This window comes from Lynx canadensis, chromosome C2, assembly GCF_007474595.2.
Source record: "Lynx canadensis isolate LIC74 chromosome C2, mLynCan4.pri.v2, whole genome shotgun sequence".
NCBI classification, from domain to species: Eukaryota; Metazoa; Chordata; class Mammalia; order Carnivora; family Felidae; genus Lynx; species Lynx canadensis.
In genome coordinates this window covers 8933926-8953274 of record NC_044311.2, presented here as the reverse complement: position 1 = coordinate 8953274, position 19349 = coordinate 8933926, and the positions used below count along the sequence as shown (strand labels likewise).

The 19349-nt window shown below is 42.2% G+C and overlaps 1 protein-coding gene across 1 annotated transcript in view; it reads left to right on the top strand.

Moving 5' to 3' along the window:
- Nucleotides 1-19349, top strand: part of ULK4 (unc-51 like kinase 4) — a 572731-nt gene that overhangs the window by 378318 nt on the left and 175064 nt on the right. The window contains 1 exon segment of the mRNA XM_030328370.2: nucleotides 15275-15441. Coding sequence (XP_030184230.1) covers nucleotides 15275-15441 — 167 coding nt within the window.

Here is a 19349-nt window from a genome sequence, read left to right as displayed (position 1 = left end):
AAACCTCTCTTTTCAATGACTTTGTCATGGAGCTTATTCTCTCCAAAATTTCTCTCTCTCACGTATGCATGAGGGGGCAGGGGACACAGAGAGGTGGGCTTGCATGTTGCTGAAATGCAGCATCTCTGCTTAAAACCGAAAAGGGCATTGCAGTCTCCTGGGACAGGTGACCAGAATAAATCGTATACTTGAAATAATTCACTACAGTGTTCTCCTCTGGGAGCCAAGTGCCAGACCAGTTCTGCCAGTGCTAATCATGGGGGTCTTTGGACCACTCTGGGTTTGGAGGAGCTGTGGCAAGTTTGTTTGTAAGATACTCTCATATGCAGAGTCCCTTCAGGTTTGGGGGCAAAATTTCTTTTAAGGTTTGTTTACTTTTTGTTGGTTTTGTTTTCTTTTAAATTTTATTTTTAATTTTTTTAAATTTACATCCAAATTAGTTAGCATATAATGCAACAATGATTTCAGGAGTAGATGCCTTAGTGCCCCTGACCCATTTAGCCCATCCCCTCTCCCACAACCCCTCCAGTTACCCTCTGTTTGTTCTCCATATTTAAGAGTCTCTTATGTTTTCTTCCGCTCCCTGTTTTTATATTATTTTTCCTTCCCTTCCCTTATGTTCATCTGTTTTGTCTCTTAAGGTCCTCATATGACTGAAGTCATATGGTTTTTGTCTTTCTCTGACTAATTTCACTGAGCATAATACCCTCCAGTTCCATCCAGGTAGTTGCAAATGGCAAGATTTCATTCTTTTTGATTGCCGAGTAATACTCCATCTCATACACACACACACACACACACACACACACACACACACACATACATACCACATTTTCTTTATCCATTCATCCATCGATGGATATTTGGGCTCTTTCCATACTTTGGCTTTTGTGATAGTGCTGCTATAAACATGGGGGTGCATGTGTCCCTTCGAAACAGCACACCTGCATCCCGTGGATAAATGCCTAGTAGTGCAATTGCTGGGTCATAGGGTAGTTCTATTTTTAGTTTTTTGAGGAACCTCCATACTGTTTTCCAGAGTGGCTTCACCAGCTTGTATTCCACCAACAATGCAAAAGAGATCCTCTTTCTCCACATCCTTGCCAACATCGGTTGTTGCCTGAGTTAGCCATTCTGACGGGTGTAAGGTGATATCTCATTGTGGTTTTGATTTTATTTCCCTGATGATAGTGATGTTGAGCATTTTTTCATGTGTCGGTTGGCCATCTGGATGTCTTCTTTGGAGAAGTGTCTTTTCATGTCTTTTGCCCATTTCTTCACTGGATTATTTGTTTTTTGGGTGTTGACTTCGATAAGTTCTTTGTAGATTTTGGATACTAACCCTTTATCTGCTATGTCATTTGCAAATATCTTCTCCCATTCTGTCGGTTGCCTTTTAGTTTTGCTGATTGTTTCCTTCACCGTGCAGAAGGTTTTTATTTTGATGATGTCCCAGTAGTTCATTTTTGCTTTGGTTTCCTTCTCCTCCGGAGACGTGTTGAGTAAGAAGTTGCTACGGCCAAGATCAAACAGGTTTTTGCCTGCTTTCTCCTCGAGAGTTTTGATGGCTTCCTGTCTTACATTGAGGTCTTTCATCCATTTTGAGTTTATTTTTGTGTATGATGTAAGACAGTGATCCAGGTTCATTCTTCTACATGTCACTGTCCAGTTTTCCCATCACCACTTGCTGAAGAGACTGTCTTTATTCCATTGGATATTCTTTCCTGCTTTGTCAAAGATGAGTTGGCCATACGTTTGTGGGTCCATTTCCGGGTTCTCTGTTCTGTTCCATTGATGTGAGTGTCTCTTCTTGTGCCAATACCGTACTGTCTTGATGACTACAGCTTTGTAGTATAGCTTGAAGTCCGGGATTGTGATGCCTCCTGCTTTGGTTTTCTTTTTCAAGATTGCTTTGGCTATTCGGGGTCTTTTGTGGTTCCATACAAATTGTAGGATTATTTGTTCTAGCTCTGTGAAGAAGGCTGATGTTATTTTGATAGGGATTGCACTGAATATGGAGACTGCTTTGGGTAGTATCGACATTTTAACAATATTTGTTCTTCGTATCCAGGAGCATGGAATCTTTTTCCATTTTTTTGTGTCTTCTTCAGTTTCTTTCATAAGCTTTCTATAGTTTTCAGCATATAGATTTTTCACCTCTTTGGTTAGATTTATTCCTAGGTATTTTATGGTTTTTTGTGCAACTGTAAATGGGACCGATTCCTTGATTTCTCTCTCTGTTGCTTCATTGTTGGTGTATAGGAATGTACCCGACTTCTGTGCGTTGATTTTATATCCTGCAACTTTGCTGAATTCATGAATCAATTCTAGCAGTTTTTTGGTGGAATCGTTTGGGTTTTCCATATAGAGTATCATGTCATCTGCAAAGAGTGGAAGTTTGACCTCCTCCTGGCCGATTTGGATGCGTTTTATTTCTTTGTGTTGTCTGATTGCAGAGGTGAAGACTTCCAATACTATGTTGAATAACAGTGGCGAGAGTGGACATCCTTGTCTTGTTCCTGACCTTAGGGGAAAAGCTCTCAGTGTTTCCCCCTTGAGGATGAGATTAGCGTTGGGTGTTTCATATATGGCTTTTATGATCTCGAGGTATGCTCCTTCTATCCCTGCTTTCTTGAGGGTTTTTATCAAGAAAGGATGCTGTATTTTGTCAAATGCTTTCTCTGCATCTATGGAGAGGATCATGTGGTTCTTGTCCTTTCTTTTATTGATGTGATGAATCACATTGACAGTTTTGCAGATATTGAACCAGCCCTGCATGCCAGGTTTAAATCCCACTTGGTCGTGGTGAATACTTTTTTTAATGTATTGTTGGATCCGGTTGGCTAATATCTTGTTGAGGATTTTTGTATCCATGTTCATCAGGGAAATCGGTCCCTAGTTCTCCTTTTTAGTGGGGTCTCTGTCTGGTTTTGGAATCAAGGTAGTGCTGGCTTCACAGAAAGAGTTTGGAAGTTTTCCTTTCATTTCTATTTTTTGGAACAGCTTCAAGAGAATAGGTATTAATTCTTCCTTAAATGTTTGGTAGAATTCCCCTGGAAAGTCATCTGGCCCTGGACTCTTGTTTTTTGGGAGACTTTTGATTACTAATTCGATTTCCTTACTGGTTATGGGTCTTTTCCAATTTTCTATTTCTTCCTGTTTCAGTTTTGGTAGTGTGTATATTTCTAGGAATTTGTCCATTTCTTCCAGATTGCCCATTTTATTGGCATATAATTGCCCATAATATTCTCTTCTTATTGTTTTTATTTCTGCTGTGTTGTGATCTCTCCTGTTTCATTCTTTTTTTTTTTTCCTGTTTCATTCTTGATTTTATTTATTTGGGTCCTTTCCTTCTTTTTGATCAAGTTGGTTAGTGGTTTATCAATTTTGTTAATTCTTTCAAGGAACCAGCTTCTGGTTTCATTGATCTGTTCTACTGTTTTTTTTGGTTTTGATAGCATTAATTTCTGCTCTAATCTTTATTATTTCCTGTGTTCTGCTGGTTTTGCATTTTATGTGCTGTTCGTTTTCCAGCTCTTACTTAAGGCATAAGGTTAGGTTGTGTATCTGAGATCTTTCTTCCTTCTTTAGGAAGACCTGGGTTGCTATATACTTTCCTCTTATGACCACCTTTGCTGCGTCCCAGAGGTTTTGGGTTGTGGTATTATCATTTTCTTTGACTTCCATGTACTTTTTAACTTCCTCTTTAACTTCTTGGTTAGCCCATTCATTCTTTAGTAGGATGTTTTTCAGTCTCCAAGTATTTGTTACCTTTCCAAATTTTTTCTTGTGGTTGATTTCAAGTTTCATAGCGTTGTGGTCTGAAAATATGCACGGTATGATCTCGATCTTTTTGTACTTACTTAGGGCTGATAGACCCAGTGTATGGTCTATTCTGTAGAACGTTCCATGTGCGCTGGATAAGAATGTATATTCTGCTGCTTTAGGATGAAATGTTCTGAATATATCTGTTAAGTCCATCTGGTCCAGTGTGTCATTCAAAGCCATTGTTTCCTTGTTGATTTTTTGATTAGAAGATCTGTCCATTGCTGTGATTGGGGTGTTGAAGTCTCCTACTGTTATGGTATTACTATCAATGAGTTTCTTTATGTGTGTGATTAATTGATTTATATATTTGGGCGTTCCACATTTGGCACATAAATGTTTACAATTGTTAGGTCTTCTTGGTGGATAGACCCCTTGATTATGATATAATGCCCTTCTGCATCTCTTGATACAGTCTTTATTTTAAAGTCTAGATTGTCTGATATAAGTAAGGCTACTCTGGCTTTCTTTTGTTGACCATTAGCATGATAGATGGTTCTCCATCCCCTTCTTTTTTTTTTTTAATTTTTTTAGCATTTATTTATTTTTTGAGAAGAGAGAGAGAGAGAGCATGAGCGGGGGAGGAGAGAGAAAGAGGGAGACACAGAATCCGAAGCAGGCTCCAGGCTCTGAGCTGTCAGCACAGAGCCCGACACGGGGCTCGAACTCACAGACCGCGAGATCATGACCTGAGCCTAAGTCGGGCGCTTAACCGACTGAGCCACCCAGGCGCCCCTCCATCCCCTTATTTTCAATCTGAAGGTGTCTTTAGGTCTAAAGTGGGTCTCTTGTAACAGCATATAGATGGATTTTGTTTTCTTATCCATTCTTTTACCCTGTGTCTTTTGCTTGGAGCATTGAGTCCATTGACATTTAGAGTGAGTACTGAAAATTATGAATTTGGGGCGCCTGGGTGGCTCAGTCAGTTGGGCAGCTGACTTCGGCCCAGGTCATGATTTCCCAGCTCGTGAGTTTGAGCCCTGCATCTGGCTGTGTGTTGACAGGTCAGACGGAGCCTGCTTCAGATTCTGTGTCTCCCTCTCTCTCTGTACCCCTCCCACACTCATGCTCGCTCGCTCTCTCTTTCTCTCTCTCAAAAGTAAACATTAAGAAAAATATGAATTTATTGCCATTATGTTGCCTATAGAGTTGGAGTTTCTGGTGGTGTTCTCTGGTCCTTTCTAATCTTTGTTGCTTTTGGTATTATATATATAATAATTTATTGTTTATATTTATAAGTTTTATATATATATATAAATATCTATCTGTCTTCCCTTGTAGGTTAGGGGCTTTTTTCCCCTTGCTGCTTTCATGATTCTCTCCTTGCCTGAGTGTTTTGTGAATTTGACTATGATTTGCCTTGTTGATGGTTGGTTTTTGTTGAATCTAATGGGAGTCCTCTGTGCTTCCTGGATCTTGAGGTCTGTGTCTTTCCCCAGGTTAGGAAAGTTTTCTGCTATGATTTGCTCATGTAACCCTTCTACCCCTATTTGTCTCTCTTCCTCTTCTGGGCCCCCTGTGATTCTGATGTTCCTTTTTAATGAGTCACTGATTTCTCTAATTCTTAAATCGTGCTCTTTTGCCTTCATCTCCCTCTTTTTTTCTGCTTCATTTTTCTCTATAAGTTTGTCCTCTGTATTGCTGATTCGCTGGTCTGCCTCATTCATCCTTGCTGCCGCGGCATCCATCTGTGATTGCAGCTCAGTTATAGTATTTTTAATTTCATTCTGATCAGTTTTTATTTCTGTTATCTCTTCAGAAAGGGATTCTAATCTATTTTCGACTCCAGCTAGTATTGTTATTATCGTGATTCTAAATTCTGATTCAGACATCTTACTTGTATCTGTGTTGGTTAAATCCATGCCTGTTGTTTCTTCGTGCTCTTTCTTTTGGGGTGAATTCCTACCGAATTCAGTTGTTCAGGTTGTGCAGATTGTTGTGTTCATCCTCCAATCAGTTTTCTAGGTGTGTAGGATGGTTTAGTGTTGGTCTGGCTCCATGTCATGGACGCGAGACACACAAAAAACTTCCATGCTGTTCTGCCATCTTGGCTCCTCCCAAGGTTTATTTACTTTTGAGAGTGACAGCGTGAGTGGGGAGGTGCAGAGAGAGAGAGGGGTACAGAGAATTTGAAGCTGGCTCCCCACTGACAGCAGCGAGCCTGATGGGGGCCTTGATCTCCTGAACCGTGAGATCACGCCCTGAGATGAATGAAGTCAGATGCTCAACCGAATGAACCATACAGGTGCCCCTGGGGGGAAATTTTTTAATTAAAACATTAGCCTCTGTCATATTTGAGAAGGCCCAGCCTCTGACCATGAAGTAATTCCAGTATACAGGTTTGATAGATCACTTTATTTCAGTAGAATACACAGTTGTCCGTTGTCCAGTCATTTGTGTCAAGTGAAACTTGTCCAGTGTCCCTCTCCAAAGTGGGGAAAGCCAGACTCCCATGGGCCCGGTGTTTGGGCATAGTGTGAGGGGGAAGTCTTGCGATGCAGAGTGGAAACCAACGCTCCAAGGCAGGGGGTGTGCTGGGGGGCACAAATACATGGGGAGAGTTCAGGCCAGGGCACGGTATGGACACCCAGGATCTCTTAGGAAGGGGCTGGCATAACAGGCAGAAACCTGCACTAAGATAGTTGCTAAGTTTATAGCCCGAGAGATGGGACATATTTTCATTTGGGGTCATGTCTGTGTGGGAGTGGCTGCTCATTAACCCTCAACCAGAACAGGTGTTGTGTGCCTGGGCGCTGTGGCTCAGGTTCACAGTCCACAGATGCCTCCGTTCACCCTGCTGGCGTGCCCAGGATGGGCCTTGCCACTTTCAACTTCTGTGTTTTTCTGTTTTTAAAGCAGACTTTTAACTCAGCTGGTTTGTTGTGATTCTGCATTTGGTGGTACAGCACTGATCAATTTGGGAAAGAACGATTTTCCCACATCAGATTTCACGGATGCCTTTATACTCCTCTTCCAGATTATCTGCTCAGGTCGACTTTAATGAATCCTAGGGAAATGGCCACATGGTTGCATGATGCAAATACAAAATTATCCACAAGGAAGCCTCAATTTGGGGAGGTTACATTTGAATTTAGAACATTGTATTCAAATCATAAATGATAGAAATATAAGTTGCTTTCAAAAGCTTGGGATTTCAAAGTAATACTCTCATAGTATCTCTGCAACAGATTTTGAAAAAGTAATACTGTAATCAGGACACAATGACCGGAGCTGGGAACAGCTCATGCACATTAATATTCCCAGAACATTAAACACTTGAAAATAACTTATGGGGATGACTCCTTTAGAGATTTGCTTATAATTAATACAAAATAATTCTTAGATTTTTTTTTTTTTGATGAGTTGGTTGTAATTAATGCAAAATAATGCTTGGGTTCTGTGGCTTAATGAGTTTTGATTTCTTTTGGAAGTGTTAGAGTGGAGTATTAAGAAGTTCTTACGATGGCGTTGGAGCAGGGGGCTGGGAAATGCTAGAGGGAGCACCATGTCAGCTGCCTTTGTACAGCATCTCTCTGGAAGCTTATGCACAAGCAAGGCAGAAACGTTCTTGTGCTGGTCAACCTAGAGGGCTGCTTTTAGCTTTACTTCCTACCTTAGGTCCACCTGCCAGACCAGAAACAGAGTTGCCTGTGGCTTTCCCTGGGTGTTTGCCTCAGTGTTGAAACATCAGTCTTGTAGCTCACCACCCATGAAGGAGGGTCTCCCTTTTCCCTTCACACAGATACATACCAGCTAGCATGGATGGAGAGAGGCAAGAGACACAGCAAGGGGCTGTGCACTTGCCCAGGGGTCTGGAGCAGAGCTGACCTAAGCCACAGAGAGCTACTAAATCTCAGACTGGGTCTGGATGAGAGAGGAGAGGAAGAAAAAAAAAATCCCCAAAACAACAAAAGAATGTCCAGGCCTTTCCAATGAGTGGAGGCCTCTGGCTATGCTGTATACCAGCCTTCTTAGTGGAAGAAGAGAGTGGAAAGAGCCATACGTGCATGTCCACTGACAGTCAAATCACTTGGAAAATTTTCACTCTGGAGAATACAGCCCTGGAAATATCCTTGAACTTCACTTTCTTTGGAGGTAGAGTATCTTTCTCTTGATTAGCACTTCTCTGTGGAGAAGAATGAAAGAGCAGAAGTGGGAGAATGTTAACTCCCTTTCCCTCCCTTTGCCACCTCCTTAGATTTTTTCCTCCACTTTAGTAAGATGCATCATGTTTTATCTCATTCACGGAACTTTGCCAGTATTAGCTCTCTAATCCTTGAGTCCCTGGGCATAAGGTGAGGGGACAAAGAGCAGTATCTCGCTTTGCTCCATTATGGCTGTCGGCAGCTGGTGTTGTCAGCCTTGTGCAAATGCACGTTCAAGCCCGCCCTTCTAAGAAGCAATATTTCCTGGGACGCCTGCGTGGCTCAGTCATTTGAACTTCAGACTTCGGCTCAGGTCATCATCTCACGTTAGAGTCCCACATTGGGCTCCTTGCTTACTGTGTGGAGCCTGCTTGGGATTCTCTCTCTTTCTCTCTCTCTCTGCTCCTCCTGGACTGACTGCCTGACTGTCTGTCTCTCTCTCTCTCTCTCTCAAAATAAATAAGTAAAACTTTAAGAAAAATGGTATTTCCTAACTCCCTCTAGGGGGAAATTCTGGACACAGTGTGGGAGCAGATATGTCCAAACCTACGGGTTTATGGGGAAAGTGCACCAAGAAAGATTGACGTCTTGAAGTTTGACTTCAGGCCACAGGATTACCAGTGGCTAGCGTCAAGGGCCTGGAGATGATCCAACCGGTGAACTTGCCTCAGGCTTGGAACTGTGGCAATTAAACACCCTTGACACCTTTTTCTTTTTAAATTCTAGTCGTTCCTTTTTACCTATAGCATGATTATATTGTCATGATTATTCATTTATTAGTACCTTTTCTTTCCTCTATAACCCCTGCCCTGTCTGGGGTTTTCTCAATTCTCCTTGTCTTGCTTGTCTGTCTTGACTACTGTTTGGGAACTTTTCCACTTTCCCTGCTCATCTTTGACTTCAGCCTTTCCCAGTCTTGACTGCCACCTGCTTTCTAGGTTTTAATCTCCAGTTGCTTTTGGGCTTTGGCTTTTGTATATTATCTCAAACTTATCATGTCTTAAAAACTAACTTGTGATTTCTAGAATACTCCCCATTTCTTCTAGTTACAATATAGTTCTCCTATTCTTTATTCACCCTTTACGGCCCTACCCACTATTGCGGTCAGGTTGCAAATCATGCTTCTTTAGTGATGTGTCTGCCTTCCTCCTTGCTCCCCCCGCCCCACTTGATTATTGCATGACCACAGCAACCTTCTCCTTGGCCTTCTGGTCTCAGTTCCCCACTGGTGGGTCCCAAGGGGCTCCATAATATATAAAATTACATGGACTTGGGAGTTATACATGGGATCCATTCACTTCTGTGACTTGTACTTAACTCTGTGACCTTGAACACGTTACTTGAGTACTTGTTACTTGAGTTTTTGTTTTTGCATGTATGAAATGGAGATCTCAGCATCTGCCTCACAGTGCTGTTACAGAAGTCAGGTGAGGTAGTAAGTGTAAAAGCCAAGTAAAGGCCTATTGCCAGACACAGAGCAAGTGCTCAGTAAATGCTGCTATCATCCCAGCACAGGCTGCATCTTCAAAGTGTGGGAGATTTCCATCATCATAGAAGGTTCCATCCTGTCCCTTCCTTAGACTAAGCGACTACCATTCTGATCTCAATCCACATGGACACTTTTTTTTCAGAACCTTAGGTAAGTGTATTCATACCACTGAGTTTATACACCTGTTTCTGGTGTCTATCAGCCTCCTTTTTGGGATTCATTCATGTTGTTGTGGGATTCAGTGGCTCATTTCTTTTTATTGCTGACTAGGATTCCATTGTATGAGTATATCTTAATCTATTCATCCATTTTCCTAGTGATGGACACCTAGGCTATCTCTGGCTTGGGGCTATTTCGAATAAAGGTCTAATGAGACTTTTTGTGGATACATGTTTTCATTTTACTTGGAAAAATGCCTAGGAGTGGAATTTCTAGGTAATATACTAACTGTATGTTTAAATTTGTAGAAATTGTAACTGGAGGCGCCTGGGTTAAGCATCTGACTTCAGCTCAGGTCATGATCTCACTTTTCGTGGGTTCAAGCCCCGCATCGGGCTCTGTGCTGACAGCTCACAGCCTGGAGCCTGCTTCAGACTCTGTGTCTCCCTCTGTCTCTGCCCCTCCCCCACTCATGCTGTGTCTTTCTCTGTCTCTTGAAAATAAATACATGTTTAAACAAATTATAAATGAAAACCGCAACTGTTTTCCATTAGTAAATGTGACAAAAGGATGTGGTCACTCCACATCCTTACCAACATTTGCTGTTGTCTTTTTTCATTATAATTATTTCTGTTTGTGTCTGGCATCTCGTCTTAATTTTAATTTGCATTTTTCTCATGACTAATGATGAACATTTTTCATGTGCTTATTGACATGTCTTTTGTGAACTGACTGGTTAAGGCTTATACCCATCTTTAAAATTGATTGTCTTTTTATTATTGAGTTGTAGGAACTGGTTATGTATTATGGATTTAAGTTCTTTATTAGATACCTATGTTGTAAATATTTAATTTTATGATGAAGTTTAATTTACTCATTTTTAAATGATTCATGCTTTTTGAGACCTTAGAAATCTTGCCTGCCTCCTAGTTACAAAGATCTTCTCTTACATTTTATTCTAGAACCTTCACAGTTTTAGCTTTTATGTGTAGATCTATGATTCGTGTGAAAGTAATTTTGCATAGTATATGATGTAGTGGTCAAGGATTCCTTTCTTAATATGGGTACTCAGTTTTTCTATCCCTTTTTGTTGAAAAGAATTTTTTGTAAAGAATTTACTTGTTGAAATGTTTGTGACCATATACGTATGGGTCCATTTCTGGACACTGATACTGAAAATATTTGCATGAAGTCATTATTTTTCTCTAATAGGTGTATACTTCTTATCTCTATCTACTTAATCAGTGACTCAGTAGCAGAGTCACTGGTGCTCAGACCTTGGTTTCTAAATACAGTTTCTTCTTGAAAGAAACTAGGGATTCTTGGAGAAGTAGCTAATGCTCAATCTGAGGCACGGATTTCTTATTTTTTGAAACCCTTCATAAAGCCTTTTATTTTATTTTATTTTAATCTATTTTATTTAATATTTTTGAGCCAGGAATTCTTTTTACTTATTTATTTTAATTTAATTTTTTTTAAATTTACATCCAAATTAGTTAGCATATAGTGCAACAATGATTTCAGGAGTAGATTCTTTAATGCCCCTTACCCATTGAGCCCATTCCCCCCTCCCATAACCCCTCCAGTAACCCTCTGTTTGTTCTCCATGTTTATGAGTCTCTTCTGTTTTGTCCCCCTCCCAGTTTTTATATTATTTTTGTTTCCCTTCCCTTGTGTTCATCTGTTTTGTCTCTGAAAGTCCTCATATGAGTGAAGTCATATGATTTTTGTCTTTCTGTGACTAATTTCACTTAGCAGAATACCCTCCAGTTCCATCCACGTAGTTGCAAATGGCAAGATTTCATTCTTTTTGATTGCCAAGTAATACTTCATTGTGTATATATACCACATCTTCTTTATCCGTTCATCCATCGAGGGGCATTTGGGCTTTTTCCATACTTTGGCTATTGTTGATAGTGCTGCTATAAACGTGGGGGTGCATGTGTCCCTTCGAAACAGCACAACTGTATCCCTTGGATAAATGCCTAGTAGTGCAATTGCTGGGTCGTAGGGTAGTTCTATTTTTAGTTTTTTGAGGAACCTCCATACTGTTTTCCAGAGTGGCCGCACCAGCTTGCATTGCCACCAACAATGCAAAAGACATCCTCTTCCTCCGCATCCTCGCCAACATCTGTTGTTGCCTGAGTTAATGTTAGCCATTCTGACAGGTATGAGGTGGTATATCATTGTGGTTTTGATTTGTGTTTCCCTGATGATGAGTGATGTTGAGCATCTTTTCATGTGTTGGTTGGCCATCTGGATGTCTTCCTTGGAGAAGTGTCTATTCGTGTCTTTGAGGCGGGAGTTCTTAAGATGAACTTGGGACCTATTATAGCAGAAGTCAGGACACTTTCAAGGGGCTGTCAGTAGCCAAAAATGGAAACAAGCTGAACGTTTTTTTAAAAAAATGATCGAATCAGTTGAAATCCATAAAACGTATTCTTTAAACATCCACTGTATTCACAATGATGCTACAAAATGAATTCATTAGTAACTGTTGGTAGTTTCTTGCTCCCCCACCCATTCCTCCATTAGTCACATTTGGTAATTGCTGATACTCCAAAATCATTGGTCTGAAAACTGGTAAATGGCAACAAAGAAACATTTATCAAACATCTCTGTTGCCTTTCCTTTACAAACCATATTTTATGATAACCAAATAGTTAAATGAAGATTCCTTATAGAGCAAAATGAGCTGAAAAAAGTACAAACAGAATGATAGAATTTGAAACTTACTATATTGCCACCTCTAATGAAATGATGGGACTAGACAGTGGTCGTTCGTAGGTAACATTTGATGGGGAATTTTATAATGATTGGGTTAGGCTAACAACCCCTGAGCTTGATCAATTTTAACATTGTTAAGTGTGGAATAGCCAGACGGTATATCCTTCCAGATATGATGCAATACAACATGCAGAGTTCCAGCCCCAAGTATTATTGCCAAAATAATTGAACCTGAATTAAATGGAGTCTCCAGTCACTATAATTACCATTTTATAGGAAATACAGGGATAGAGGAATACCACCACAAGAAAATCTACAGGACAAGTGTTCTAACTTTTCCAGAAACAAAAGGCATGCAAATTGCAAGCAGAAGAAAGACTGTTAGACATTAAAGGAGACTTAAGGTCTGCAACCAAATGGAATGTGTGGACCTGGTTTATATCCTGATCTCAACAAACTAATCCTACAAAAGACAGTTTTGAGACAGTTGAGTTTTGGACGTAGGCTGTGTATTGCCTATATTAAGTAGGTTTCGTTTTATTGGGTGGTAATAATGCTAAAGAAAAGAACCCTTCTCTGTAGACTGTACAGACGTGTTTACAGGAGAAATAAGATGATGTCTGGTATTTGCTTTAAATTCCTGAAAAAGATGAGGATTAGATTAAACAAGATGAGCAAAAATGCTGATAATCATCGAAGAACTGTCTTGTTACTTTCTTTGTTTTCGTAATAAAAAGTTTAAATGAGAAAAATGTGTGCTTTGACCCTGAAGTGAACGTTCTGGAGATGAAGAACTTGGGATATATGGCTGGGAATAGACCACTTGACATCGTACTAATGAGCTTGCTGGCATTATCACTGCTGTGAAGAAATATTTTGTGTCCTGCTTCATTTCTAATCTCCTGTGAGCACCTTCCCTGACAGCTGGTGACTTCAGCGTGTCAAGTCAGAGCTTGGCATTTGTTGCCTGCTTTTTCACACAGCAGGCTGGGAAGACTTTCCATCCCAGCAGGGACACGATGGCATTCGTTGTTTGCCCTCTTTCCTTGAAGACTGAGTGAGGTCGGGTAGATCGCTCCCTGTTGCCCACCAGCTGTTTAGTCTGAAGCAGCCTGGAGATGGGTGTCCAAGGGTCCACTGCCACCTTCTGAGGAGCCACGTCCTTCTCTGCTGTTCACAGAGTGAGACTTCACCAGTACTCACCCCTCTGCACCTCGGACCATCTACATGGTGGTCACAAAGTGATCACGACCCCCCAGAGGAAAACGTCTTGCAGCGTGCGTTTACCACGTCCTGTGTTTCAAAGCCCTTCTGCCCTATCTGCAGCCCATGAAGGCCAAGTGCTGATTCATGACATGCGTGTTAGCGATGCTGCCTAACTCAGACAAGAGCCCCTGGTCATGGACATGCCATAACGATCGCTTTGCTATGCTGTGTGTCATTGGTGATACGTGTGATCACACCTTGTCATTGATAAAGAAACTTTGCCAGTAATTCATTCTACCTTCTCTTCAAGTGTATTTACCTTCAGCTTTGTGACTTGTACCGGTCTTTGCCATGAGCAGTACAACTTTGAATGAGGCCTTTGTAGTTTTGGTTCCTCTCTGCCGTTAGTGACAAAATTAATTACTTTCAAAGTCCAAGATTTACTCTGTTTACTTGTCTAGGAGACCTAAATCGCTTTACTGGAAATGGCAATGGCAGTGCTTGGAAACGATAGTAAAGCTTAGATGGCTGTGCTTGGCAGAGTTCCCATCCAATTGATCATCTGGGAACTAGGGACAAATGGATTGCAGGACCAATGAAATCCAGCTTATGGTACAGCTCCTTACCATGCTCCCCCCACCAACTGCTGTGTAAAATACGCATTTTTGAAGATTCACTTTTCCTAGAACATTCAGATGATCTCCTGATGCTAAAGGTCCTGTTCACCATTTTAGGTTTGTAACACTGCGTGCTGTATTTTCACCGCATTTACATCTGAATTGTTTTTTTTTTAATTCAAAGGCTAATGCTACATAATAGTATCAATAAAAATGCCAAATTAAGTGTAAACAGTAATGGCCCCTACCTGTGAAAATGTATTTTTTGTGACAGACTACATCAAACTGAAAGTTGCAGACCACCCGCACTGTTAATTTAATATGAGGTCTGCAGAGACACAACGATAGAACCTGGAAGTTTTTAAATTCCAAATTTCTTAAAATCATAGTTGATCTTATATTTCAATATATTTTTGGAATGCATGCAAAAAAAAAATGTTTCATTGGTTTATCCTCTTGGAATGACCCAATTACTCGTAGATCCTTATATCCCCTGGGTCCACCTGTCGTCCCTGACCTACACTGTGAAGAACCAACCGTACTTTCAGAGAACCTGGGAGCAGGACGTTCATATGCAACATGGGATCTTCCGGCGTCAGGCAGCCCTCTGTCCTTGTGAAGCCTGTTCATGTAGGATAGTGTTTCTCAAAGTGTAATTTGGGGAACCTTTGCATCATATCACCTGGGGAGCTTATTTAAGACGTATATTCCTAGGCCCTGTCGCAGGCTCCTGAGCAGACTCTGAGAGTGAGGCCTGGAAACCTGCACTTTTAAAACTTTCCCAAGGGTATCTGGTATGAGTACAGTTGAAGGACTGCTTAGAGTTTATACAAAATAGAATACATATGCCTTTTCTGTTGGGTTTTGTGACACTTTATTTATTTATTTATTGAGAGAGAGCGAGCGAGTGTGCGGGAGAGAGGGGGAGTGGGAGAGAATCTTAAGCTGTCTCCACACTCAGCATGGAGCCCGACTCAGGGCTTGATCCTGTGAACCTGGGATCATGACCTGAGCCAAAATCGAGAGTCGGATTCTCAACCAACTGAGCCATCCAGGTGCCCCTATGTTGGCATTTATGAGGCATGTTTTACCCTTTTTACCCTCAGGACTGGTCCGTCATGTCTGTGACCTGTTCACTGAAACTGCCACGCTGTGCTTGGATGTGGACAATAAGAACCACGGTGAGACGGCCGCCACCCTGCTCTTCTCCCTGCTCGATATTCTGCACGGCATGCTGACCTATACGGCCTGTGTCGTACGGCTGGCTCTGCAGGTATGGGACCTCCCCTCCCGTGTCTGGAGCACCGCACCATGTGGTGCTTCTTCTCTTTCATCGTCTCCTACCTAAGCTTCCACTGTTGTGTCTTTATGTTTGAAAAAGAACGTATGATGCTGTAGAGAAAGACTACCAGGTAAGCTGTCTTTGGGCAACCAAGGTCAAGGATGGATAAAGTGATCACGGAATCTGAAAGGAAAGCAGGAGAGGCCTATGGAAAGACCTAACCAAGCTCTGGCTGGGAAAGTCCCCCGATGGAGGGGATCATTTGCCTTACAGGCACCCTAGGGCCGGCCAAGCAGTGTGCCATCTTTCCTGTCTAGGGGTGGCGCTCCAGCCCACCCTCACCAGGATGAATTAGCTTGTTAGGGTCAGTGGATTGAGATTTTAGGCGCACGCGTGCGCGCACACACACACACGCGTGCGTTTGTATACACACACATGCATACATATACAACACAAACTCTCTCGCTTTCTCTTATGAGCAATAAGTAGGACTTTGAGGACTAGAAGTGTGTTCAGTGCCTATGGAAAAGTCAATTCACCCCAAACTATAACCTGGATTTACTTAGCATCGTGCTATAAGGAAGGCCAGGGATGCGGGTTTATTGAGTACTTTCTGTGTTGGATGTTAAGTGCCTGCACATGCCTATTCCCTAACCAACCAAGTCTGCTGATACGTAGATTATGTGAAAGCACACGGCCAGTGTGAATCCATGGCTGTATTTTAAATCCTGGTAAAATTGCAAAAGATGTACATCAGGTGGTAGCCGCATCCCGCCTTGGGTGGGTGCAGAAGCTCGAGCTGAAAGCAAGCTGTTTTGGTTCTTTGCCAGGAGTCCTAGCAGTGGAGCCAAGAATGATTCCCCAGACCCTGGTTAACCTCTGTTATTCATCATTCTGATAAATGCTCTCGTTTATCCCCAGTTGAGCTGGTCAAGTGTTTAGCTTGTCTAGTGTGGTTTAATAAATAATTCCAAGATCCCCTCAGTAAACATGATAGCCAGTGTTTAACCCAATCTTGAAAAGCCGGTAGATGGAAATGGCCTTCACACTACCTGGTTGTTTTTATTTGCTCATCTTTAATGATAACAGCACTGTTAAGTACTTAGGAAATCCCAAATTATGGATTTCTCTTAGCTTGTCCTCTCTTTTCTAGAGTTTTTTTGGAGAATGTTGTTTCTTATTCCAGTTTTTTTTAATGCTTTTATTTATTTTTGAGACAGAGAGAGACGGAGCATGCACAGGGGAGGGGCAGAGAGAGAGGGAGACACAGAATCCGAAGCAGGCTCCAGGCTCTGAGCTGTCAGCACAGAGCCTGACGCGGGGCTTGAACTCACGGACTGTGAGCTCATGACCTGAGCTGAAGTCGGACGCTTAACTGACTGAGCCACCCAGGCACCTCTCTAATTTCAGTTTTTGTAGTGATTTTAGGTAATTCTTCAAGGTGCAGTCAATAGGTACTCTTGCAAGATGCTTTGATGATATCAATCTGTAACAGATTATGTTTTGTAGATTGTAGATAAAAAGGATAAGACGTTTAAAAATTCCACAACATTAGAAATCATTTTATTACAAAGGATAGATTTTCAAGGGTTTTTAAAAGAAAACTCCTTAGTACAAAATATTTTCTAATTCGTTTTTTTTTTTATATTCTATTGTACCGATAGATCATTGTGTCTACTTCTTAAATTTCTTCCCCACCACTGTATATTTTACAGCTAACATCTTTCTAAATCCTCCCCCATAACATCTGCCATGTCTTGCTTTTGGCCTTGACCACCGACTTTGATCTTCATAATACCTGGTGTCAGTCTGACAGAGGTAGAGTCTTTGAGACTGAATTTGGGGAAAGGGCTGGGAAAAGAAATGGCATGTGTATCAAAGGCCCATCCTCCTTGAACACAGGCTGTAAGTACTTTCCAAACCTTCAGTCACCTCTTCCATTTATAAACATGCTCCCCACTGGAGATTCTTTTGCATTCAAAACCTGATCTACTTCTAACAGGAACGACTGTAAAGTAGAAGAATTGAGGGTTGCCAGCCTTTAAAATGATAGGTGCCTAGCTTTTCTTTTCAGGGAGGAGAGTGATATGATTGATGCAGGAATATATACCAGGGAGGGATATATACCATGGGAAGGCGGGTGTTCGAATCTCCATCAGGAGTTCAGTCCCTGCCTCCAACATGCCCTGTGATTCTAAATCGGTCCTAGTTTAACCTCTGGAGGGTTGTGTGGGAGAGATGTGGAAGCAGAGACAAATACAGGCTCCAGATTGGCTGGTGTGGTATGGGCCTCGCAGGCTGAAATGCCTTGGATACAAGTCCCAGCCACACCACTTTTCTACCTATATGACCCTGGGCAGGTTTCTTCACCTGCTTAGTACTGTTTCCTCATCTGCAGAGTAGAAATGGTGAAACTAGGGGCACCTGGCTGGCTCAGTCGGTCGCCCTACCGACTTTGGCTCGGGTCATGGGTTGAAGCCCCGTGTCGGGCTCTGTGCTGACGGCTCAGAGCCTGGAGCCTGCTTTGGATTCTGTGTCTCCTTTTCTCTCTGCCCCTCCCCTGCTTGCGTTCTGTCTTTCTCTGTCTCTCAAAAATAAATAAATAAATGTTTAAAAAAAAACAAAGGTGAAACTGCTGTGCAGGGTTGTCCCAAGACTTTACTGAGAGACCAAAATGTATGCGAATATATGTAAATATGAGGTGCCTTGTATCTACCCGGCTTAGGGAAGGTGAGCAGTAAATGGTTGCTGTATCATTAACAGCAAGAAGAAGAGAGGTGCACGCCTCACATTCCTGTTTACAGAAGGCTTCCTGTGGCCCATGACTTCCTCCTGTCTGTGTCCTGGCACATGGGAGGGTACTCGGGCCATGTTTCCTGACTAAACTGACTCCTAGCAGGCTTGTGAAATAACTTATGGTTTGTTTTTTGTACGCATTAGTCTGGAACAGGGCTGGGTTACTGTGACTTCAGCAGGGATCCAGAGAGGAAGGGTGTTAGCGGTCAAGGAGCTCGCAGTTTCGTCGGGAAGACCGTCACCACACAAATGGGGAGGAAATCATCATCCCGTTACGTTTGCGAGGGTGTGGCTGCTGGAGGTACGGGATGCCGCAGCGTGAAGGTGGGAGAGGAGAGCCTGACTTGACGGGGAGGGAGCCCAGTTCAGTATTAACATCCAGGTCACCCGACTCCCCAGTCTGGTCCTTGGCTATCATTTGTGAAGTGATGGAGAGCCATTAAACTGCTGTTTCCGTGCAGAGTTGGTGTTGCCGAAAGACTGAAATGTGGCCATGAGTCCTCCTTCGACTCACACGCACTTCAAGGCTATCCTTGGTGGGAGCCGTATCTGTTTTGAGTATATCTTTTATATTATTATTATTTCTAAAAATTCTTTTAATGTTAGTTATTTTTTGAGGGAGAGAGAGAGAGACAGAATCGGAAGCAGGTTCCAGGCTCTGAGCTGGCAGCACAGGGCTTGATGTGGGGCTCGAACTCACGGACCACGAGATCATGACCTGAGCCAAAGCTGGACACTTAACTGACTGAGCCACCCAGATGCCCCTGTTTTTAGTATCTCTTGAAATTATCCAGTTGGTCTCCTCTGTGGCATTCCCCTCATTGTTCTTTCCCATGAGCTACCCTCTGCCTGGTTGCTGAATCCAAGAGAGACTTTTCTGCCTTTGCCCATAATCCTCATCATGTCTCTCCTTCCTTTGCAAACTTCAGTGACCTCTCATTATCTGTGATATAATTTTCTAACTCCTTGGTGCGTCATTCAAGGCCTTGTAAGATCCAGCCCCAGGGTGCCTTCCAGCCTTTCCTGCCAGGCCTCCGTGCTCCCCATACCCACCCCAAACAGTCCACTCTCAGTATTTCACCCCTTGCCTTTTGTCCTGTGGT